Source organism: Chionomys nivalis, chromosome 14, assembly GCF_950005125.1.
Source record: "Chionomys nivalis chromosome 14, mChiNiv1.1, whole genome shotgun sequence".
NCBI classification, from domain to species: Eukaryota; Metazoa; Chordata; class Mammalia; order Rodentia; family Cricetidae; genus Chionomys; species Chionomys nivalis.
The window spans coordinates 47,384,151-47,406,384 of NC_080099.1; the positions used below are offsets into that span (position 1 = coordinate 47,384,151).

Sequence of the window (22,234 nt, forward strand, 5' to 3'; positions counted from 1 at the left end):
CAAATTTGTTTAAAGCAAATGAAATCAGGATGACTCAATCCCAATGGGGTATCCAAAAGCTTTGTTGGCAGATGTATGACAAACAAGAAAGGCACATTAAGAAGGAGTTTCTGATTTACTAAGTGTCAAAGACTGAAAAAAATGAGATCTGTCAGGTACATTTCTGATTTTGATTATAGGCTACTACAAGGAGGAGTCTAATTAGTCTTAATCCATCTATAGTAGGTCCTTCTCCATCCACTCTCTCTAGTAGAGGAAATAACACTGCATGCAAGAGCAGCTGGAAACAAGTAGAAGGGTGCCTTACGGTGTGGTTCCACCATCATCATGGCCTCCTTCTCAGACATTACAAGCTGGCAGAACTGGTCTCCAACATTGGCCAAGATGTATTTTGAGGTTTCTAGGTCTATTCCTTCTGCTAGGGAAGAAGAGGGAATCCACAGGTTCATAGCATCAGGGTCACTCTGCTGAGGGCTTAGAAATCCTTCTACACGGAGCACCCCCTTGCGAGTGAAGACCAACCTAAGACAAAAAGGAGACAAGTCAGATACTGCTGTCCCTTGGGAACTGAGGAGAACGGTTAGAGGCCATACTTCCTAGTGGGCCATGCTGCCTACTCCCCTACTAAAATCTGTGGCTGATCAAGTCCCTCATAATACACTGTATTTTTACTACATGTTTTTGCATATTCCTTTAAGTCACAAGCAGGTTACTTATAGTATCTAATAAAATATAAATATTATAACATTTACATATAGTATTACTGTAACACTTAGTTTTATATTTTATATTTTATTTAAACAGTATATACTACACTGTTTAAGGACTGGGGGGGGGAATGAGGAGACGCACAACGACAGGGAGATGGCTCAATGGGTAAAAGCACTTGCTGCTAAACTTGACGATCTGTGTTTGATTCCCAACCATTCCTTCAAGTTATTCCCTGGCAGCCAAATGCCACACACAATTAAAAAAAAAAAATAATAATAATAATAATAATAACAGAGGCCAGAAAAGGCATTGGATCCTCTGGGATTGGGGTTACAGATAGTTGTGAGCTATCATGTGTGTGCTAAGAATCAAACATGGGTCCTCTAGTAAGAGCAGTCAGTGCTCTTAACCACTGAGTTATCTCTCCAACTACCCCGTCCCCAAAATAAGTAAATGTAAAAGCAAGATAAGAAAGTTTCTACAGGTTTAGCTAGCATATATGTTATATGCCTAAGTAAGTTTTCAATCCACTTATTGCAATCTCTTTGCGTGCAACCACCACAGACAGAGGGCAAGCTACATATGGTCTTTGCTAGGAGACCACTTACTAAATCTCCATTCTTTAAAAAGCTTCAATGAGGCCAGGCAGTGGTTTAATCCCAGCACTCTGGAGACAGAGGCAGGTGGATCTCAGTGAGTTCCAGGACAGCCAGGACTGTTACACAGAGAAAACCCTGTCTTGAAAAACAACCAAACCAAACCAAACAGAACCCCCCCACACAAAAAAAAAACAAACAAAAAAGCCAAACAAACAAAAAACTCCCATTAGATTTGTCATGAGTTCCATCTGTTCCAGACCCACATCCATGGCACTAAATGTAAATAGAGAAAAGCAGGGACCACTCCATCATCACACGTAGACCTTAGATGGGCTCCTTAGTGCCTAGCAGTCATAGCTGATCACTGATGCACTCCTCTAGATGCAGCCTCTCCCTTACCTCTCGTCATACAGAGTATACAGAAACCAGAGAACAATGTCTGTTTGTTCCTCTCACCACCTTACTGCCAGAGCTTCCTGCAAACAAACCCAAGTTCTCCATCTGATGAGCCATTTGAAATAAATCTCAATCAGTATTTCTACGTATATCCTATCCTTTTCTCCAACTCAGTAGAATTTCTCTACTAATTCTTTCTCTCTTTCGAGACAGGGCCTCATGTAGTTCAGGCTCATCTCAAATATACTACATAATCAATGCAAGCCTCAAACTCTTGATTTTCTTACCTCTGCCTCCACAGTGTTGGGATTACACACATGAATCAACAGATCTTCAAGCATAAAAGCCAAGGCTCCTGGCACAGTCCTTTAAAATATGGACCCATCAGTTTTAGCTTAGTTGGAAGAGTGCCTACCTAACTTGCAGAAGGTCCTGGGTTCATCAGCACCAATAAAAGGATGGTGTGACATATCTCTACCCCTAGCACTTAGGAGGCAGAGGCAGTCGTATCAGAGCTTCAGTTCATCCTCATCTTCACAGGGAGTTCAAGACTATCCTGGGGCACATGATAACCAATCTCAAAACAAACAAGCAACAATCAAAATATGGGCCCATCATGAGTTCTCCCTTTGCTCATCCTAGTCTATCCTCCTTCCTAGTTCTACCAGCAACGGTGCAACCTCCAGAATGAACTTGCTTTCACATTGTCTCTCACGCTAGAATGGTGGTGTACATCTTTTTTCTTGAGACAGGGTTTCTCTGTAAAGCCCTGGTTGTCCTGGAACCCATTCTGTAGACTAGACTAGGCTGGCCTTGAACTCAGTGCTGGTATTAAAGGTGTGCACCATTCCTGCCTGGCTCACAAAGAGTTCAGGACCAGTCAGGACTCATAGTAAGATCCTGTCTCAAACAACAAGTAAACAAACAAACAAACAAGCCTCTCCAGCCTCCCCCAAAATATCAACTATCTTTTCACATTGGTTTTAATACTCAGATGACAGACTTCTTTTTGTACATATAACATATTTCTAAAGATTTATTTTCTCCGGACGGTGGTGGAGCATGACTTTAATCCCAGCACTTGTGAGGCAGAGGCAGAAAGATCTCTGAGTTCAAGGCCAGCCTGGTCTATACAGCAAGTTCCAGGACAGTTAGGGCTACACAAAGAAAAACCCTACCTTGAAAAAGACAAAACAAAGTAATTACTTTTATTTTATATGCATTGGTGTTTTGCCTGGATGTATTGGGGGAGTTGAATCCTCTGGAACTGGAGTTACAGACAACTGTGAGCTGCTATGTGGGTTCTGGGAATTACACCTGGGTCCTCTGGAAGAGCAGCCTGGATCTTAACCACTGAGCCCTCTCTTCAGGTCAAGATTTATTTTCACTTTAAGTTTAAGCATATGTGTGTGTGTGCAGGCCCCTGCAGTTGGAGGTAGAGCTATGAGGTGCCTTACAAGTGTGTTGGGAACTAGAAAGAGCTGAAGAGCCACTGTTCTAGCCCCTAGACATAATGTTTTGTTTTTGAACTTCTTCCTCTTGTCTAAACCACAAGAACTGAAATTTGGTGTTTTCTCGGCTTCTGAATGCACAGGGAATAAAATGGTTGACACAATAATGGCCCAATAAATATTTGCCAAATAAAGGAATTCAGGCCAGACAAATAAACAATCTGGATTTCTTTCCTTGATCTTAGTCAAAAAAGGCTAAGAAATGGATTTCTTTATTCAGTAAGTAGAGATTCTTAGTCTAGTTTGGTGGCAGACAGGATGTAATTCCAGCACCTGGATGGCTGAGGGCAGAGTGATTCCATTAGTTCAAGGCCACACTGACAACACTAGTAAGACCACGTCCCCAAACCAATCCAAAAGAAAAAACAAAAGGACAAAAAAGAGGCCTCACACTATCTCCTAATCTCACACCCACCTCTCGGGTTACTCTAGCACTAAAGAAGGAGAGGCGGTCAGGTGGACCTGTAATATAAACAGAGTCCTGCTTATTATACTACTAACTTCGAATGGAACCCGGTTTGAAAATAAGTCAGGGACTAGCACAGGGCTATAGCTAAAACTGTTCACCTTCCATTCTCTAAGGGCAACATCACATGTCATTTCATAACGCCTCAACACAGACTCCAAGAACAAAGGTTAAGGAAAGAGAAAGATGGAAAGACACCTTTGTGGATCCTGAGGAAGAGAGGGCGGGAGTCATTCAAAACTAATGAAAACTGGGAATTCAGTCAGACAAAGGAGCCTGGTACCTCCGGAAGTGGAAGAAGCGGCAGGCTACAGTGGAGTCGTCTTGCTCCTGTTCCTTGAACTTGCGATACCTCTCCAGGCGGCACTCCCGACACTTGTGCAGGTGGGGCGCCACGTTGATGCAGGAGCCGTCCTGCAGGAAGGGCTCTCCAGACTGCTTCAGCTTCTTCACTTTGCTCACGTCTTTCAGCACCGACTGGCCGACTGTGAGGAAGGAGGAAAGGCGTAAATAGAGGTGTAAATAGGGTCCGATGACACGATCCTCTTAGAGACAAGACAAATATCCTGACCTGAGCTATTTCACTTTGTATTCCTTAAGAATATAACCATAAAGAGTGCAGGAAGCAAAAAGGCCTCAGTTGGGAACTAAGCCATGGAGAATTTGTATCAAGTGACTCAGAGAAGTGAGAACACTGGTATAGGGGTGAAAAACTCCACAGGGAAAGAGGAGACAACCACTACCTAAAGCTGGTTCTTTAGGATACGGCTGTATGTTGGGCTCCCAGAGTCTGTCAATCCCCGAAGGAAAGAGCTGCTTTTATTACTAGACTCTCAGCAATATCCTGTTGTAGTGACTGGACTCTGGTAGGTGTTAAAAATCTTAAGGGAGGAACAAACTGAGGCTGTGAATCTTTTTGCTTCATCAAACCTACAAAGGATTTCTATGGGAACAGTGACTATCTTTTTGGATCTCCCTGAAGTAAATTTAAAGCTGGTCTAAAGTGAAGTCAAAAGGAATGGGATAAGCCTGGCGATGGTGGTGCACGCCTTTAATCCCAGCACTCGGGAGGCAGAGGCAGGCGGATCTCTGGGAGTTCGAGACCAGTCTGGTCTACAAGAGCTAGTTCCAAGGACAGGCTCCAAAACCACAGAGAAACCCTGTCTCGAAAAACCAAAAAAAAAAAAAAAAGAAAGAAAAAAAAAAGGGAATGGGATATACACAGAAACTTAGTTCCTCATTAAAAAAAAGACTGACAAGATCAAGAATTTTGTGCCCAGAAAATCCTTACAGTGACAACACGAAAATAATGCTGCCCTGAACCAGGTTTGGCAAGAGGACTCTGTCAAGCCCTTTCGGCTTTGTAATGCTATGAGATTAAGAACGTTCCATCACATCATTTGATATTAGTGTTAGAGCAAAGCCCAGCTATGGTCCCAGCAGGATCACCTTTCAAGGGAGCAGTCCGAGGCCGGCCCTTTGAGGCCTGCTTCCCTTTGCCCTTGCCCAGCAGCAGCTCAGCACTGCGCTCCCCGTTGGGACCTAGCTTCCCCATCAGGTGCTCTGGAATCCCCTTCAGGCCACTCTTGGCCTGCAGCTGCTCCTCCGAATCGCTAAGATCGGACAGGTCACTGTTGGTGCTGGAGTCGGAGTCCTGTCTGCAAGCCAAGCTTCGTTCATCCAATGAGAACCTTCTTACAGCTTCAAAAGGAGCTTTGTTCTCCTGTGAAAACTCTGCTGGGGAGGACAGAAAGCTGCTTGAGTGCCTGCCAAAGACGTTACTGAAGGTTTTAAGAAGAGGATTGTCCTGCTGGCCAGGCCCCACGGTTGGCCTCTCTTCTGTGGGGCTGGAGGAGAGAGTAGGCATCTCAATGGGTTGGGTGAGGCTGCTGGTGGGTGAGCTGGAACGGCCATTCCCCATGGCAGAGAGGCTTGGGCCCCCAGTGCTGAGAGCTGAACCCAGAACACCAGACACCAGCTTTGAGGAGTCAGTTGTAATAAAGAGGGTTTTTTTCTTTGCTAAGGATGCAGAATCTGCAGAGGCATGAGACTCGGGCCAGCTGGGTGTTGCCTTTGAGGTGACAGTGTTGGCAGAGGAAGAGCTACCTGATGCCTGAGACGCAAAGCTGCTGAAAGGGCTGTGTTCGACTTTCTCCACAAACGCCAGGAAGGGGTTAGAAGGCTCTTCGCGGGATAGTTTGGGGGGCTGTAAAAATAGATTTTCATGACTCTCTGGGGTGCGGGTGTTTAAGAGACTCCGTGGGAAGGCTGGAGTAAGGGTGGGCATAGACTCTGCAGGCACTTTTCGGTCCACAGAGCAGCCAGTCTTGGGACCTGGCTTAGTATCTGTCCCAAGAGAAGATCTGCCTTTACACAGGCCTGCGCTCAGGCTCTCAAGGCTTTGTTTGAATGAGTCCCTGCTAGAGGAATCATCAGCCATACTCTCTGAAACCGTGGTGAAGTAGTTACTGCTGGGTAAATTTTGGGACATGCATTGAAAAAACAAGTTCTTGGAGAGATCTGAGTCCTTCTGAGACTCTGGTGCAGAGCTAGAGCTGAAAGAGAAGCCCAAAGGCTTGTTTTCTGTTGCTAAAACTCCATTGGACTGGCTCCTTCCACTTCCAAAAGTCAATGGTTGTGACAAACTTGAGAGAGACACTCCAAATCCAGAAGAGGCCAGACTAGAATTTCTTGAATTCTGGAAGGAAGATTTTAGTTTTAGTTAGTGATGTTGGCTACAACCTACTGATCTTTCTTTGTCAGAGCTATCACTAAAGCAACATTTCTGTAAGCCAATCAACTTCTCTCTTAGATTTCATGAATCTGTTCTTATAACTGGATTTCACCAGTACTGGTAGGGAGGAAACCGTCCACAGTATAGAAGTCATCTTTACTTTAGCAAGGTGAGCCAGAGATGGCATGATGTCATCCAATCTGCTACACAACTGGTCATTATCTAGCTGGAAGGCAGTACCAGTATGATGCTAAGATGCTAGGTGTATGAGTCTTAGTATATACTGTAGTTGGAAAGAAACTCCATTAAGGAGCTGGGGGAAAGAAAGGGTTCCTGAACAGTCAATTCTCACTTTGTTATGTAACTAAAGACCTTTGTAACATCAATCTACTTCCTAAATACCCTATTACAGAAAAGTATTGCTTTGAGAGATGTGGTCTCATGTAGGCCAGTATGGCCTCAAACTCCCTATGTCTTCCAGAATGACCTTGAACTTCTGCTCTTCCTGCCTCTACTTACCAAATGCTGAGGATACAGGATAGGTGTGTGTCAACATGCCTGCTTTGAGGCAGTGGGGACTGAACCCAGGATTTTATGTATGCTAGGTAAGCACTTTACCAATAAGCTATATAGCCCTCAATAGTTTTATTTACTTAAACTATTGTAAATAGCACACATTACAACTCCCTGTACATTAAAGAAAAGAACTTTATGAATTTGAAATTTCATAAAATGGATCTTTTTGGAAATCAGCCACCTACTTATAGGCTCATGTCAACTTGATGAATTTTTTTTGAGACGGGGTCTATGTAGCCTTGAACTCAGATCTCCCGCTTTGCCTACCTTTCTAGTGCTGGTATTTGATATGTGTACCACATGCTCTGCTCATGTCAACTTAAACTGAATAGATGCTTCAACTAACACTAATTTACATGAGACCTTCTGCAATAATTAGGTTCTATTAAGACTCCCAAAATGAAAATGTGTACATTGAAATATATGCTAAATATAAACATTTAGGATAACAAAGAATGAAAGAAATATTTCAACATTTCTTCCTTTACTTTGAAAATGCTTAACTTACATATGTGAATGCCTGTAGGACACTTTCATGTGCATTAGGCACCTAGACCTAATATACATAAACAGACATATTCATAGGAGCCCTTTCTTATTATTGGTTTAAATCTGTAATACTTAGATCCTAGCACCTCACTTGAAAATCATGATAAGGGCTGGAGAGATGGCTCAGAGGTTAAGAGCATGGCCTGCTCTTCCAAAGGTCCTGAGTTCAATTCCCAGCAACCACATGGTGGCTCACAACCATCTGTAATGGGGTCTGGTGCCCTCCTCTGGCCTGCAAGCATATATGCAGACAGAATATTGTATACATAACAAATAAATAAATATTAAAAAAAAAAAAAAGAAAATCATGATAAACTTAAAAATTCACTTTATTGTATCTGTTTGGAGTGAGAAAAATATTGGAAACTAGTATGGTTCCAGCTTTATAACACTGTGAGTGTACTAAACACCACAGAACTATACATTTTAATGGTTATAACGGTAAATTTTTTTTTAGAGTAGCAAAGAAGCCTAAAATACTGGCGGGTTAGCTCCCGCTGATATTTGCTACCAAGACTGTTTTGGGACATTTTAGAGTTAAGTTCGCTTTCTTTCCACTAACCACACAAGTACTAACACACCCTACATTCATGAAAGAGAATAGGGCTGACAGTACCGAAGCTCTCCAGCTGTTTCACTAGCAGCATCTGGCCAGAAGCCCGGTACCTGCAAGACTCTAAGTAGCTCATACTTCAATACTAAAGCAAACAGCACACGGGCGATAGTAATTTGGTTGCTCTTTCTTTCAAATTCCAAATCCCTTTCTTTTCTTTTTTTCTTTTCTTGGTTTTTCAAGACCGGGTTTCTTTGTAGCTTTGGAGCCTGTCCTGGAAACTAGCTCTTGTAGACCAGGCTGGCCTCGAACTCACAGAGATCCGCCTGCCTCTGCCTCCCAAGTGCTGGGATTAAAGGCGTGCGCCACCACCGCCCGCCCCAAATCCTTTTCTTATAAGAAAGCGAAGAAAACTGGTGCAACTCAGTTTTTAGAAGAAATTTCTTGGTGGCTATTCTGTTTCTATATTTCAGATCAAATAATTGTAATGGAAACATTTATGGCTATACTTTGATTTTAAAGGGCAGGCTGAAACATTAATAAAATGCTTGATAGTCCAGAAATTTCTCCAAGGTATTTGAATTTTTTGTGAGGTGGAATGAGGGGTAGGGATGACTAGGGACTGAAACTACTAGAACTGTGAGCACACCAGGCAAGTGCTCTACCAATGAACCATATCCCGAACCCTCCAACCTATTGAGCCTACATTACTTACATTTATTCAGCTTTTCTACTTCAAGAATAAAAACTTTTTTTTTTTGGTTTTTCGAGACAGGGTTTCTCTGTGGCTTTGGAGCCTGTCCTGGAACTAGCTCTGTAGAACAGGCTGGCTTCGAACTCACAGAGATTCACCTGCCTCTGCCTCCCAAGTGCTGGGATTAAAGGCGTGCGCCACCACCGCCCGGCAATAAAAACATTTTATAGCACATAAAATTTGTTTTGTTTTATAAACCCATTTACACTCATACTACTTTGATACAGTGTTGATTTTAAAAACGTAGGCACTACATCGACTTATCTGCACTAGGAATCCACGTAAGAGCTACTTGTTCTTTTGCTAACTGGCTAATTAACAAGACAACCATAAACAGCATTACATTTACAGGTCTTGTCTTCTGTCTGAACTTTTCATCTCCCTCCCTATCCCTGAATACTAAAGCTTTGAAACATTGCACTTGCTAGGACAGGGAAGAAAAATGAAATCAGTAAGCCATAGGTTTTGTTGTGGCTGTTTTGTAGTTTTAGAGACTGAAACCTGGCCCTTACACAGAATAATCAAGAGTTCTGCCACTGAGCTACACCCTCAACCCAATGCCATTTTTATCTGGCATTCCTATACTTGAAATGATTCCATTTTATTTAGTAGGAGAGCTCCTCCAAATAAGGATTTTTCTTTTTAGAAAGGGTTTTAAGTAGCTCAGATTGGCCTCAAACTCTTTAAGTAGCTGAGAATAACCTTGAACTTTCTGCCCTTCTTACTCCCTCCAGAGTGCTATGACTATAGGTACTCATAAACCTCCATGCCTGTTTTTCATATATAATATACAGTATTTAGCACACAGTAGTTTCCCATATAAAGTTTTTTGTTTGGGTTTTCTTTTACTTTTGTAACAAAGTTTTATATTGCCCAGGCTAACTGTCTTAAACTCCTGGTTCAAATGAACCCCTTAGCCTTAGTTTCATTAGTACCAGAGACTACAGCATATCCAAATTTTATTTTATTTCTTTTTTTAAGACACATTTTTATGTCTGAGTGTTTTGCCTGCATGTATGTCAGTGTACCATTCTGTGGGTCTGGGGACTGAAGCCAGGTTCTCTGCAAGAACAGCCAGTACTCTCAACTGCTGAGCCATTTCTCTAGTTCTCAACTTTTATATTTTTTCTTTTATATTTTTTAAAAGTCAAGGATTTCATATTCTAGTATGAGTTAACAGCCTGCTTGAAAGAAAAATGCTAACACCATAAATTATACTTTGGTGACCAAATTTGGACAAAGACCATATAAAACTAATTTTTATATTGTCCATTTTAGCTTATATTGATATAATTGATTATATATACATATATATAAAACACATAGTAAAGTGGATACCACTGTGACTAAAGCCATCATATTTTACATTAGTGCTCTTTAAGAGGATAAGATTAACAAGACAAAAACTTATGGCCATATCAAATAATAGCAAGCAGGCTGCCCACAAGAAAAAATATCACAGAAATGAAGAACTGAAAACAGCGTAACGGCAGCGTGGACACACACCCTTCATTATGGTGTTCACTATCATCAACATTGGAATTCATTAACTTTGCCTCTCAGAGTCCTTGTAAAGGCTCAGCCGCTATGTGAACTCAACAGATAACTGAAAGAAAAAGATTCCCACAAATGATCTTTTCCACATCTCATTCAATTGAATTGTCTTTTGGTTTTTAATTAGCTCAACTGTTCAGGTGACTTTTAAGAGCTGATAAAGTTATTTTAAAAATACATATTTGCCAAAAGAGCAGAGTACAATTTAAGTCCATATCAGAAATCTTCCTTCCTTGGGGCATTAGAGATGCTTTTCAATGTATTAGCAATGAAGGAGGGTGGAAGAGTTAATGCAAATCTGCCAAGTCTGCCTTGAAGCACTCACCTCTCCTGAGGCCTGCGACCAGCTGCCTTTCTGTTTTTCCGGCCCAGTCCCTGATGCAAGGCCAGTGTCTGAGATCCTCACCGTAGTTGGGGTGGAGCTGGTGGTGGTGACTACAGCTGCTGAAGCCACCAAGCCCTGGCTAACTTGTTCCAGTGTTTTTCCTGCCTCTTTGTTTTCAGCTCCACCTACCTCTGGGGCCATAGGTGTCTGACCTGTGGCTGAAGAATATGGAGTGAACGGTACAGGTGTGTCCCCACCTACAGGTTCATCCTGCACCACCAGAGTCCTGCCGTTTTCTTTGGTGTAAGTGGCAAAGCGAATGTTGCGGTTAATCTGGGGAACAAATGTAGACGGTGGCTGCTTGGCTCTTTGCTCCAGCCCTGGCTCTCCACTGGCATTACCTCCTTTCCAGGGCCCTCGGCTTGCCTCACCTCCATCACTCCCATTACTGTCTACTTCACCCCTGTCTCCTTTTAATTTCTTTGTAGCAGGGTCACACCCAGAGTCCGAAGCACTTTTCCTCCTCCGGCCATCTCTCCCCTCTATGCTCTCTCTCTTCTTCTTTCCTTTGGAAGATTTTACTGCTTTTATGGTACCCCCCTACAAAACAAAATTCAAAAAAGGTTTATTGTAAGGGATCTTTCATTCTGTGAAAACCATTAGCCATTAGTGCGTTCCCATTCCTAGAAGCAGATAAAGAAGGCACAGTCCTGATGCCAGCTCTAAACATTCAAGAAAATTCCAGTCCTCTGTGGCTCACTTTATAGATACACACATTCAAGATAGTAGTTACTAGAGGTTAACTTCCTTGGCAAAAGCTTGCTGGTAAAATATACTACTTCACAGGGCTTTTTTTATTTTTATTTTTATTTTTTGAGCATTTCAACAATTTGTGGAATTTCTTCTACAAACCCAATTGTCAGAGCTAGGTTAGGAGCATTATTTGCCCAATAATGAAATAATGATTGCACATTTATCTCCCTGAGTGTTTTAATTTTCATGCATGTGTATGTATGTGCCATGTGTCTTCCATGTGTGTACAGGTACCCTCAGAGGCCAGAGGTGGAAGTAGGATCCCCTGGTGCTGGTGTTACAGGCAGTTTTAAACTGCCTGATATGGGTTCTAGATGCTAAATACCAGCTCTCTAAAGAGCAGCCGCCAGCACTTTTAACTGATGAACCACCTCTTTAGCATCCCTTCATCAGCCAGGTGGTGGCGGCACAGGCCTTTAATCCCCCAGCACCAAGGAGGCAGAGGCAGGTAGAAGAACAGAGCTGTTACATACAGAAACCCTTGCCTCATGCCCCTGCCCTGCCAAAAAACAAGGGGTCAGGGTGGTGGTGGTGGTGGCTGGAGAAAAGACTCAGTGGTTAAGAGCACTAGCTGCTCGTCTAGAGGACTTGGAGTTGACTCCCAGCACCCACATGAAGGCTTTCAACCACCTGTGTAATTTCACTTCCAAGGAATCTGACGAACTCTGACATTTGAGGGCACCAGGCATGCTCAGAAGATGCACAGGCATACATACAGGCAAAAATACCCATAATGAATACTTTTTTTTAAAAAGTTAAAAAATGTATTTATGTTTTTGGATTTATTTTGAAAGGGGGAGCTTACATGTCACACTGACATGTCTGAGCCTCAGACTCAGAGCTTCTGCTTCTGTCCCACCAGCGCTGGGATTACATGTGCACCTATTCTGTTTTTGATAGGCTTGCATTTCAAATACTGAAATATAAAAACTCCACTATTTAGAAATCACTCAGCCCAAAATATGTGAATCCTGACCAAAGGAAAAGTAAACCTGACGTTTTGAACTGCACACAGACACTGTTAGACTCCATTGATTTCCAGACCTTTCTCCAAACCTTTAGTCAGGGAACTGGAAAAAAAAACAACAGAGCAAACCACAAATCTTTTTTTCCAAGTATCTCACACTACCAATGATGTCTTGTGATGTCTTTAAGGACAGATACCTAAGACGATGGGCATTAGAAGGGACAGTTCTCATCCTTTCCTGAGAAGCAGGTTTTGGGCTGGTTCGGAAGCACTGAAGAGTACAGAGGGGTAATAAGCTAGTTCTGTTAGCAGTGAATATTTACCATTTAATAAATCTGCCCGCACTACCCTCAATACTTATAGAGTCATATCTTTACTGGAATCATTATATCTGGTATGTCAATTTCTTTGTTTTTTTGTGACAGGGTTTCTCTGTGTAGCTTTGGAGCCTGTCCAGGAACTTGCTCTGTAGACCAGGCTGGCCTTGAATTTACCTACCTTTCCCTCCCACTTGCTGTGATTGAAGGCGTGTACTACCACCAACTTTGTAGAGGCAGGCAAAGCTCTGAGTTTGAGGTCACCCTGCTCTACAGAGTGAGTTACAGGATAGTCACAGCTACATAGAAAAACCTTGTCTTTTAAAAAAATTTTCTTTTCTTATTGCCAATTTATGTATTTTTTACTTTTTTTTGCTGCCTTCATTTTTCTCCCTTAATTTTCTTATAAAATTCATTTTTCAAAAGATTGATTTATTTTATGTATGTGTGTATGCCTGAGTGTATGTACATAGGCCATGTGCATACACATGCCTTTGGAGGCCAGAAGGGGGCATCTGATGCCCAGAACTAAAGTTATAGGAGATTATGGGACAGCAGGTCAATGCTGGAACTGAGCCTAGGAACTTTACAACCTGTAAGCCACATTTCCAGTATCTCCTGTAAAACTCAAAAACCAAACCAAAAACCACTCAAGATTTACTTTCATTTCTCCATACTTCTGGCACTATTATTCAAGAGATAATTAACAGGTCTGAATAAATAATAACATGCTCACTATGACTAAGTATCTATCATATTTCTGGTAATATTATCTAAGTTTCCCATACTTTTATTCAAGAATTGAAAGCACTTTGTTGAGTATAGTTTTTATTTCATCCTCATTTAAAACTACCCATTTGGCAAGTTTTCAGTCTAAAAGCAGAAGCATATTTACTGAGATAGTTCATTTATTCATCCTCACACTTAACAGAGATGAGGGGATTGATCTTGGAGGTCTAAAAGGGTTATTATAGAGCTTAGAACAGTGTCAATAATAATTGTATTTTGTTAGTAAAGAATATAGTCATACCATGACAAAGCCAAAAAGGAAAGAGCCAATATCTTCAGCTAAAAAATACAGATTCAGTTTCTAACTCATGGCCAAACTGTAGCCCTGGCTCAGAGCAGTCTCCGCCAATCTCTAAAGAACCAGTGTGGGTCCTAGTATGCTGAGTTGCTCAGATGTGAGCCGACAGCATAGGGCATTGAGACCTATGCAGGCTCTCCAGCTTTATCTAACCAACTGAGCAGTACCATTTATATATTAATAAGTACTTAGGCAAACAAATGAAACACAGAAAGAAACAAAAGTAGAGCTCAATACATCATCAAAATAAGAGGTATTCGCAGCCATGCACATACAGTAAGGGCTTATCCTATTTATGATAATGTAACTAAAGAGCTATTAAATTTAATCTGGTTCTTTCCTTTCCTTCTGTTCTTGTTTCAACAATGACTGCACAGCAGTGCATGGTGGCATACACTTTTAGGCCCAACACTTGAGAGGAGAGCAGGTGGATCTCCAGGCCAGCCCAGTCTACACAGTGAGTACCAGACATACACAGATCCTGTCTCAACAGGAAAAGAAGGACCGCATACTTGTCAAAAAAGAATGAAAGAGGAACATTTACAGAGGTATTAGTACTTTAAAGACTATGAATGTGGACATGAATTAGACCAGGCTGGCCCTGAACTCCTGATATTCTTGCTTTACCATCAATGTGCTGGAATTCATTGTCAAGTATACCTGGCTCAGGCAGATTTTTAACATAGCTTTGTTATTTGTTATAATAATTTTTAATGAACCAAAGGTTGGCATGGTTCAGAATAATTATAAAACAAATAATTGTGTATGGAACACTGAACTAGGCATTTGTTTAATTTGATTTCACTACAAAATATAGAATTTCAGTCTACCTTGGAGCTCACTGGGACCTGATTTAGGGGTAGGAAGGATACAACTTTTCCTTTATATCCTATTATTAGGTAAGTCATTATTATTGCTATTGTTTACTGCAGTTTTAACTATCTATTAACTTGACCTAGGAGAATATAATAAGAAAGAGGCCATGGATTTTACAATGGGGACATTGCTTTAATTAAAAGGGTTTGCTCAAACTAGGTCTTTTTCCTAAGGCTGTTCTCTCTTAACTAGACAAATCAGAAAGAAATCAGAAAAGAATAGCCAGAGCCAAACAACGCACGGGAATCCATGGAAAATATGTATTCAAGGGATCCACATAGCAGAGTAACGCAAACTTACAGATCTACCTAGACTATTACTGTACCTCACTCTGTGGTGTTGAATTGTCCATCAGCATCACATGGATAAGTCTGGGGTCTACTGACTTCATCTCGCCAGTCTATAGAGCAGGAAAGCAGAATCCATCAAAAAAGGAAAAAGATAGTTAATACCTTGACAACCAAAATGTAATATACAATTTCATCAACAATATAGGTATCTATTTAATTTTACTTCCCTACAAAAGTAAACTTCCTAAGAAGTTTTCCTAGTAACAGTATTGTAAATAACATCTAGAATATGGTAAGGATTGATATATTAAGCTAACAAATTAAAGAACTGAGTGACTTCAAGATCTAAGTATGTCTTTGATCTAATAATGTCTATGATCAAATATTGTCTTAGCATATTCATTTAAATTTCTGTATCTAAGCCAACAATCATTAAAAGAGGCACTCAACTATTAAAGAAAAAATAAAACCTGTAGGAATGGGGACAATGTGATAAAGTACAAGTTTATTCTATTTCTAGCAATTAGACACAAAGGAATTTATTTTCTTTTTTCTTTTAAAGATTTATTTATTTATTAAGTACACAGTGTTCAGCCTCCATGTATGCCTGCAGGTCAGAAGAGGGCACTAGATCTCATTACAGATGGTTGTGAGCCACCATGTGGTTGCTGGGAATTGAACTCAGGACCTCAGGAAGGGCAGTCAGTACTCTTAACCTCTGTACCATCTCTCCAGCCCCAGTTTTTTTTTTAAAGGATTTTTATTTATTTATTATGTATACAATATTCTGTCTGCGTGTATACCTGTAAGTCAGAAGAGGGCACCAGACCTCATTACAGATGGTTGTGAGCCACCATGTAGTTGCCAGGAATTGAACTCAGGACCTTTGGAAGAGCAGGCAATGTCCTTAACCGCTGAGCCATCTCTCCAGCCCTCCAGCTCCGGTTTTTTGAGACAGGGTTTCTCTGTAGCTTTAGAGCATGTCCTGGAACTAGCTCTAGTAGACCAGGCTGGCCTCGAACTCAGAGATCCGCCTGCCTCTGTCTCCCAAGTGCTGGGATTAAAGGTGTGTGCCACAAGTGCCCAGCTAGGAATGTATTTAACAGACTTATTTTTAATTACAAGTTATGTATGTGTGTTTGTACATGAGTACAAATGGTCAGAAGAGAGTGTGGGAACCCTTTTAAATGGAGTTATAGGCAGCTATGAGAGGGTGCTAGGCAACAAACTCAGGCCCAGGCACTCTTTACTGCTGAACCACCTTTCCATACCTTCATGAAGGGTTCAATTTAATAAATAAAATGTGTGAAATCATGTATAACTGTGCTAATTGCGCAATTACCTGTGTTAGTAAAAATACCGTGCCTGATTTCAAAGTCCCCCAATTTAAAACTATTTAGTTATGATATATCCATTTAGAATATACTTTTTTGTTTGTTTTTTGTTTTTTCGAGACATGGTTTCTCTATAGCTTTTGGGCCTGTCCTCTTGTACACCAGACTGGCCTCGAACTCACAGACACTTGCCTGCCTCTGTCTCCTGAGTGCTGGGATTCAGGGCATGCGCCATCACTGCCTGTAGACTAAACATATATATATATTTTTTTTTTTGGTTTTTCGAGACAGGGTTTCTCTGTGACTTTGGAGCCTGTCCTGGAACTAGCTCTTATAGACCAGGCTGGTCTCGAACTCACAGAGATCCGCCTGCCTCTGCCTCCCGACTGCTGGGATTAACGGCGTGCGCCACCATCGCCCGGCCCTAAACATGTATTTTAAGGGATGAGTCAAATACATATATATGTGTGTGTATAGCATGCATATACAATTATATTCAAAAGATGAAATGTGCCTATGTACCATATTATATCAATCACTAAAGTATAATTTACGCAATTAAACTTCATAAAACTAAAAACATATTATAGATACATACTTAGAAAATATTAGGAAGAATATGGAAAACACCACACTGGTGGCACCACTGTGGGAGCAATAAACAGTTTCTTAGAGGAAGAGGCAGTTTTCATTATGCACTTTACATGTATGTAGATAATCTGAACGTTTTTAATAAACTGTCTTTAGTGGGGACTAGAGAAATAGGACAGCTTTAGAGCAGAGGACCTGGGTTGGCATCACGTTTACCCAGTGCCCACATGGTAAATCATAACTATGTGGAACAATTTAAGGGAATCCTACTTTCTTCAGACCTCTGTGGGCACACTATGCATATAGCACATATACCCACACACACCCATGCATATAAACAAAAAACTAACTTTATTATTACAACAAGTTTTTTTCTGTTTGCTGCAAAATTCAAGCTTGACCGTGCTTTAACTCATTTCTGGAACTTGACATGTTCCCCCCACACTATGGAATTTGACTCATACCTTGACGTACTGTGATAACACCTTTGAATATATCCTGATAAGATATTCTGCCAAATAATTTTGAAATGTTCAACTAAGTTTCTATACAACCAAAATTCTTCTGGAAATCCTACAAACCTTATCCTGAAGCCTTGAAGTTTGGGGGCTATTTAAATCTGACCTACTTCTATGTTCAATGCTATTTTCTCAAACTCCAGTTGAGAGAGACAGCTCTGTCTGACAGAAAATAAAGCCTGTGTAATTTGACCAAAGAATTTCAGTAACGGTCTTTCCTCTTCTTCGGGATAAGGCTTCCAGAGTGCTGGAACTACATGTAAATGCAGTCACACCCAGTTTACAAGAACTGTCAAAGACTCCCATGCTCCGAAGTCAGCAGGCTTACTTATTGGTTTTTCTTTTCTTTTTTTTTTTTTTTTTAAGACATTTTTATTTTTTATTTATTTTTTTTAATATTTATTTATTTATTATGTATACAATAGTCTGTCTGTGTAGATGCCTGAAGGCCAGAAGAGGGCACCAGACCTCTTTACAGATGGTTGTAAGCCACCATGTGGTTGCTGGGAATTGAACTCAGGACCTTTGGAAGAGCAGGCAATGCTCTTAACCACTGAGCCATCTCTCCAGCCCCCTTATTGGTTTTTCAAAACAGGATTTCTCTGTGTAACAGCTCTGGCTGTCCCAGAACTCGCTCTGTAGACCAGGCTGGCCTTGAACTCACAGAGATCTGCCTGCCTCTGCCTCCAGAGTGCTGGGTTTAAAGGTGTCAGTGAGGTTTTACATGTTTACCTCTAACTCACAATGAGGTAACAGTTACGCAGCCTTCCTCAGGCTCACTCAGAAGCAGAGGCAGAGGGAGAAGCCAGCCTTCTTACAGTGCTGAAATACTTTTTTGCTGTCATCCACACTAAGGCAGTGGCTGTACCTCTTAGAATAAGAGCCTCACCTCAGTTATAGAAACCTCCATGAGACGGGTGATTGCGTCCTGACGGTTTACAACACCACATAGCCATACTTCTTCTCCTTCTGGCTGGTATATTTTGACCCTGTGACCTTGAACACTATAGGGACCTAGAGAAGAGAACAATTAGAACTGAATGCTTGGGCTAAGCACATGAGGTAAACACTTAGCATTTTCTGTGCAGAGCTGAAAGGAACAATTTTTCATACTCAGTAGAATAAAAATGAAACAATGTTTTTTTTCTAGTGAATTTTATAAACTTTTCATTTCTAAGGAATCCCCCAAGTCCCCAATTCTATCTTTTTAATCTATTATTTTATCTAATCTATTCTTATCTCTTCCCTCAACCATAAAATTCTGAAAGGTTAGCCTAAGCTATAAAGCAAAACAAAACAAACCAGGTCACTAAGCTAAATGTGCTACTAGGTAAAATGGCCATAGGAACAATAAATGACCATTAATGTCCTGCTATCTGTTTCAGTACTGTTAGGGTGAGAGTTCAACTCATGGTGAAAATATGGGAGCTAGGAATTTACATATTTTACAGAAGCACTCTACCACTAACTAGACTCAAAAACGCTAGCACAAGCCGGGCGGTGGTGGCGCACGTCTTTAATCCCAGCACTCGGGAGGCAGAGGCAGGCGGATCTCTGTGAGTTTGAGGCCAGCCTGGTCTAGTTCGAGGCCAGGAACCAAAAGCTACGGAGAAACCCTGTCTCAAAAAAACAAAAAAAAAAACAAAAAACAAAAAACAACTCTAGCACACACCTCCCCCTTTACTTTTGTTGTTAATGGACAAGTCTATGAATGGACTGCTTTATGCATATACTTTGTTGGTATTAACAAGCTTTTAGCTCTTGAGAAATGTGCAAGTTGTTAGTATAAATAGAACAATAGCGAAGGCTTTCTCTAAGGATGGTGTCTCTATCATTAATGCTTTGTTTAGTATGTAGTTAACATACTATGTGGAAAACATCAAAACTTTGTGTTTTGAAATACAGAAAGAAGATCTAGGGGTGCTGTGTTTGTCAGGACTATGAATTATTAGAAAATATGGAAATTTTATAAATTGAACCCTCTACCCAATGGTAGGAAGTGACACTGTTTAGTACACTAAACATGGTGGCCTGAGTAAGAGGCTGGTTTTTCTTTGTTTTCAGTTTATTCTAAAAATTCAGCTAATTACAGACATTCTCCATCAACGGCCCATCTGTTCAAGGACAGAAAACTGCTTGTTCTTACCTCGGCTGAATATCTCTTGTAGCTTTTGGTCACTGATCAAAGCATTAACTGTTTCTCTTAATGCAGCATGCTCTAAAAGAATCTGGTTTTGAGCATCTGTTCCCATCTGGCAAAGTAAAAGGAAACAACTGATGTTAAAATGAAAGGCAATAAAACTTAACAGATGAGAAAATCCTTCCCTAAAGAGTCCTGCATCACCCACAAACCCAAGGAGCATGAAGATGAATGAAGCAAGGACACTGAAAGGGAATGACCTCTGAGGAGAAAGAACAACAAAGAACTGCCATTAATAACTCATAGAATGTAGTTTAGGAAATAGTGGTCTCAGCTCTCCCAATGAAAGAGTAAAACCTTCTAATCTACATGGGAAGTAGAAAAAGACAAGATCTCCTGAGTAAACTGGGAGCGTGGAGATCATGGGAGATGGCAGAAGGGGAGGTGGGAGGAAGGAAGGAGACCCGAGAAAAATACATAGCTCAATAAAAACAAAACAAAATTAAATTAAAAAAAGAAATAAACACAGGCAGAAACTTCTGAACCGTTTCTCCAATCAGTAGTATCTTTCTTAATGAAACTACCACTCACATGATAGTCTGTCTAAACTATTCACATTCACTTTTCTCTGTGTGTGCGCGCACGTGCGCATATCCTTTCATATTTCACACTGCTAGGAACCACCTGCTGCTCATTTCTGCTCATCTGCCACTAAAGTAAACACAAACCTCACTAGGTTCCAGCCACACAAGTCATATCAAACGCCATCTTAGAGAAGCCCCTTTCAATTTATTTATTTATTTGTGTGTGTGTAACGTGAGCAGGTATCAGGAGACAAAAAAGGCCATTGGTTTCCCTTCAGGTTATAGGTGCAGGGAACCAAATTCAAGTCCTCTGGAAGAGCAACAAGTGCTCTTACACTGCTGAGCCCTCTCTCTAACCCCAGAGAAGCCATTTTTCTTGAAGTCCTGGGTGGCTTTAGAGTGGGGCTGGGAGTACAGAAGAGAAAAGAAGCATCAGTCACCAAATGTATTTTTTAAGAAATTAGAAAACTTCAAGTGCACAGAGAAATTTATTACAGGAAGCAAGGTAATGCCAAAAGGATTTGAATCAACAAGGAAATTAACAAGGAGGTAACTAATAAGCCCAAGATTAGATAGAACAAATACCTGGAACAGATGCAGCCCATTAGCATCTGACATAAAACGCAGTTCTCGATCCACAAGGTATTCAACCGGCACCACAGAGCCCAGACCCAGCTTATCTACCAGGGGAGTGAAAGTCTGTGGAGCACAATGACAATGACAAGAGGCTGATGAGAACTTGGAAGTGAAAACAAGAACAGTCAATTCCTCTCTGACTTAGAGAAGCACACCCAATTACTACTCTCCTCTCATCCTAGGGAACACAGACAAGCTAACAAACAAGGCCTTGAACATTTCAAACATTGCCACTGCTCACATTACCTCAGGAAGCAAACCAAAGGAGATTTCTCTCTCTCCTCCCTCCCTCTCTCTCTCTCTCTCTCTCTCTCTCTCTCTCTCTCTCTCTCTCTCTCTCTCTCTTTTGAGACAGGGTTTCCTCTGTGTAGCCTGACTGTACTGGTACTCACTTTGTAGACCAGGCTGGCCTCAAATTCAGAGATATGCCTGCCTCTGCCTTCCAAGTGTTGGAATTAAAGGTGTGCACCACCATGTCTGGCTATGTTTGCTCAGTATTTTCTAACTTCTGTTTGGTTTTGGGCTCAGGGTGAGGAATTTATGGTAATCCTCCTTCCTCAGTCGCCTAAATGAGGGAATTATAGGTGTAAACCATCATACCTGGTTTTAATACTTTTATATCTAAAAATGGCAAGTGGAATAAGAAATTAACCATTGTTGCCAGGCAGTGGCACACACCTTTAATCCCAGCACTTGCGAGGCAGAGGCAGGCAGATCTCAGTGAATTTGAGGCCAGCCTGGTCTACAAAGGGGACTGTTACATAGGAAAACCTTGTCTCGAATACCAAAAAAAATGGCTGACCTTGAGCTCTCTATAAACTAAGAATGACTTTGAACTTCTAGAATTCTGCCTTCATCCTCCTAGGTCCTGGGGTTACAGGTGTGTGCCAGCATACCAGCTTTTATGTGATGCTTTACATAAAACCAGGGGCTTCATGCATGTTAGGCAGGTACTCTACCCAATGAGCTATATGTTCAAATCTCTTCTCCCCCTATGCCTTTAATTATATCTCACTATATAACCCATTGTCCTTAAATTCATGATTCACCTGCTTTCCAAGTGCTGTTATCACAGGTATATACTATCAGACCATGCTGGGCAAATCAGGAAGACACACTATCTGAAAGTGCAAGACAAAAAAAAAAAAAAAAAAAAAAAAAAAGGCGGGGGCTGGAGAGATGGCTCAGAGGTTAAGAGCATTGCCTGCTCTTCCAAAGGTCCTGAGTTCAATTCCCAACAACCACATGGTGGCTCACAGCCATCTGTAATGGGGCCCATTTCTGGTCTGCTGGCATACACACAGGCAGAATATTGTATACATAATAAATAAATATTTAAAAAATATATATATA

General features: G+C 41.1%; 1 protein-coding gene across 3 annotated transcripts in view; it reads right to left on the bottom strand.

Annotated features, from left to right (window-relative positions):
• The window catches only part of Kdm3b (lysine demethylase 3B), a 62,286-nt gene that overhangs the window by 27,503 nt on the left and 12,549 nt on the right, over window positions 1-22,234 (bottom strand). For 2 of the 3 annotated variants that reach the window (XM_057789382.1, XM_057789381.1), the window contains exons 3-10: window positions 20,831-20,944; window positions 19,668-19,773; window positions 18,411-18,535; window positions 15,114-15,188; window positions 10,729-11,328; window positions 5,133-6,381; window positions 3,967-4,168; window positions 308-522 (exon numbers count right to left, since the gene is read on the bottom strand). In XM_057789382.1, coding sequence (XP_057645365.1) covers window positions 308-522; window positions 3,967-4,168; window positions 5,133-6,381; window positions 10,729-11,328; window positions 15,114-15,188; window positions 18,411-18,535; window positions 19,668-19,773; window positions 20,831-20,944 — 2,686 coding nt within the window. The remainder of the gene's footprint in view (window positions 1-307; window positions 523-3,966; window positions 4,169-5,132; window positions 6,382-10,728; window positions 11,329-15,113; window positions 15,189-18,410; window positions 18,536-19,667; window positions 19,774-20,830; window positions 20,945-22,234) is intronic. The other variant, XM_057789383.1, reaches the window with a different exon arrangement.